General features: G+C 34.7%; 1 protein-coding gene across 1 annotated transcript in view; it reads left to right on the top strand.

Moving 5' to 3' along the window:
- Nucleotides 1-1,497: 1,497 nt before the first annotated feature.
- The window catches only part of LOC107058897 (LRR receptor-like serine/threonine-protein kinase EFR), a 3,353-nt gene continuing 2,198 nt past the window's right edge, over nucleotides 1,498-2,652 (top strand). Inside the window, exon 1 of the mRNA XM_015305137.1 lies at nucleotides 1,498-2,611. Within this exon, the coding sequence (XP_015160623.1) occupies nucleotides 1,498-2,611 (1,114 nt within the window). The remainder of the gene's footprint in view (nucleotides 2,612-2,652) is intronic.

Genomic DNA, 2,652 nt, shown 5'->3' with positions numbered 1-2,652 from the left:
TTAACACTATAAAATTACACTAAAATTTATAGGTTCATGTACACTATTTATTACCATAAGTAAAATTTCACACATAAATTTTGTACTGCCCCAATAACAAAAGGTCAAACAACATGTTTTTTTCTAAACTTATCTTAGACAGTGGAGACTCCCATCGACTTGATTCTGGACCATACAATATATATATCCATACGTTTTTGCCTTTATAAAGTTGGCCAATGTGAGATGACATTGCAATAAAAGTTTGTGGGAATCCTTAATTCCTTCTCAAATCAATTGATACTCTTTATAAGTACAAGTGGGATGAAATTCTTAACTTTAAACAAAAACAGAAACTTGAATGAGATAATCAAAAGCACTAAGGCAAGATATAAAATACTTTTGGAAAAGGAAACAGAACTATATAGGAAATAAAGGCAGAGGTAAGACTTCGTAAACTTGTGATATTACATTGGGTGTTGTTGTTGTTGATGCCGTGAGGACTTGGGCAAATACCAATTGCTCTGTCAAGTCAACACATAAAGTGGTACGATATAATTGAATAATATAGAGTCATCCCCATTAAGGAATGTTTTACCGCAATGTGATACTTCCCAGTACGGATAGAAATTTCCTCAAGAATAGAAAACTACTTGTAAAACGTAATAAATCGACAATAATATAATGATCATCAACAAATTATTTTTTATATGTTTCCTCACTTTTGTGTTTTAATTTTTTACCGATTTAGATATGTCTTACTTAAGCTGAATGTTTTGAAACTGTCTCTCTACCTTTAACACAAGATAGGAATAAAATTGTGTACACATCACCCTACTTTCTATTCCTTAGGCAACACACTGAGTAACATAAATAATAGAATAGAGTTGGCCCATATCTTTTAATTATTATTATAATTATGAAGGATTAAATTACCAATTTACCCTCCATTAGAAAAAAAGAGCTATTACAGGTTAGTTGGTCCAAAGATGATAAATGCATGTGGGGTTTATGATGGTAACTTAGGTCAAGCAACTCTGGAGGTGAGCCGAATCCCATTTTTTCCAAACTTGTTTTATACTGCATGACCCCTTAGGTTGACTTGGGTTTGTACCATATATATAACTAGATAATGTTGGCGGTGCCATGCACTGCCCAATAATATAAATGGTATGTTTTGGGGCTAATAACCGAGTTTTTGAAGCGATTGTTTGCGTGGATAAAGGAATAAGTTTTTTTTATCACAAACGTGTACTTTCTTTGACGCTATTTAAGGCATAATAAGACTACCCACATACAACATTTTTGAAATATTTTATGTTTTAATTATCATGATTTATAGTATTTTTACGTAATTTTTAAATATAAATATAAAATAAAAAATAAGACAGATAAATTAAAATGGACCCAATATATGTTATTTGTGTTGTCTCCGTTCAACTACCAATTGTTCGGTCAACTCAACAACATAAGTGTTGCTATAATACATTTGAAAACAAATCAAGCTTTGAATCAATCATGAAGAAGAATTTTCTCTTATTGATTCTTCTCTTTCTAATTCAATTTTCTGTATCACTTTCTTCCTCGAATGAGACTGACCAACAAGCTTTACTGGCTTTCCAAAATCTTATTACACCTCCCAATCATTTTTTGGCCAATAATTGGACCAAAAATACTTCTTTTTGCACTTGGTTTGGTGTCACTTGTACTCCAAAAAGGCAAAGGGTTATAGCCTTGACTCTTCCTAATTTGCAACTACAAGGTACAATTTCCCCATCGTTGGCCAATTTGTCCTTTCTCAGTGTTCTCAATCTCAAGAACAACTGCTTCCACAGTGGCATCCCCTATGGACTTGGCCAACTGCCTCGCTTGCGAGTGATTAACGTTAAAAACAACCAGCTCAACGGAAGTATACCGACAAGTCTATTTCAACACAGGAGAGTTCAAGTAATTTCATTGGCTTTCAATGAACTCAGTGGTGAAATGTGGAGAGGGCCATGGTATGTACCCCAACTGAGCGTCTTAAATCTCAGGAATAATAGCCTCACGGGTATAATTCCTCCTTCTGTTGGAAATGCCACACAAATGATGAACTTCAGTTTGTATGGGAATAGAGTCAGCGGCAACATTCCAAAGGAGGTCGGTAATCTGAGCCAGATTGCATTTTTATCCTTGGCCGATAATCAATTAACAGGTTCCATTCCAGCAACACTGTTTAATATCTCGTCCCTACTTGCCGTATCTGTGTCACTCAATAGCCTTTCTGGTCCTCTCTTGCTAAATGAAGGCAATATTGTGTCGAATCTGTACTTTTTAAGTATATCTAAAAACCAAATTTCTGGTTGCATTCCTTCCAACATATGCCAACTCACGGAGCTCCAAGTTTTGTCCATATCTTTCAACAACATATCTGGAGACATACCTAGAAATATTGGTTGTTTATCCAAGCTCGAGATGTTCTTCATTGGCGGAAATCCAATAGAAGGGACTATTCCCACTTCATTGGGAAATATTTCCACTCTGCAATATCTTGATTGTATCAACAATTGGATGGAGGGGAAAATTCCTACAGAATTAGGGAAGCTATCAAATTTGAGGCAATTACGCTTTGACAATAATTCTAATCTTATTGGTGAAATTCCAGAGGCTATTTTCAACATATCTTCTTTGGAA

The sequence above is a fragment of the Solanum tuberosum genome, unplaced genomic scaffold (genome assembly GCF_000226075.1).
Source record: "Solanum tuberosum cultivar DM 1-3 516 R44 unplaced genomic scaffold, SolTub_3.0 scf00687, whole genome shotgun sequence".
Lineage (NCBI taxonomy): Eukaryota > Viridiplantae > Streptophyta > Magnoliopsida > Solanales > Solanaceae > Solanum > Solanum tuberosum.
Note: the sequence above shows the minus strand (reverse complement) of the source record. Positions and strands in the feature narration are given on the sequence as shown.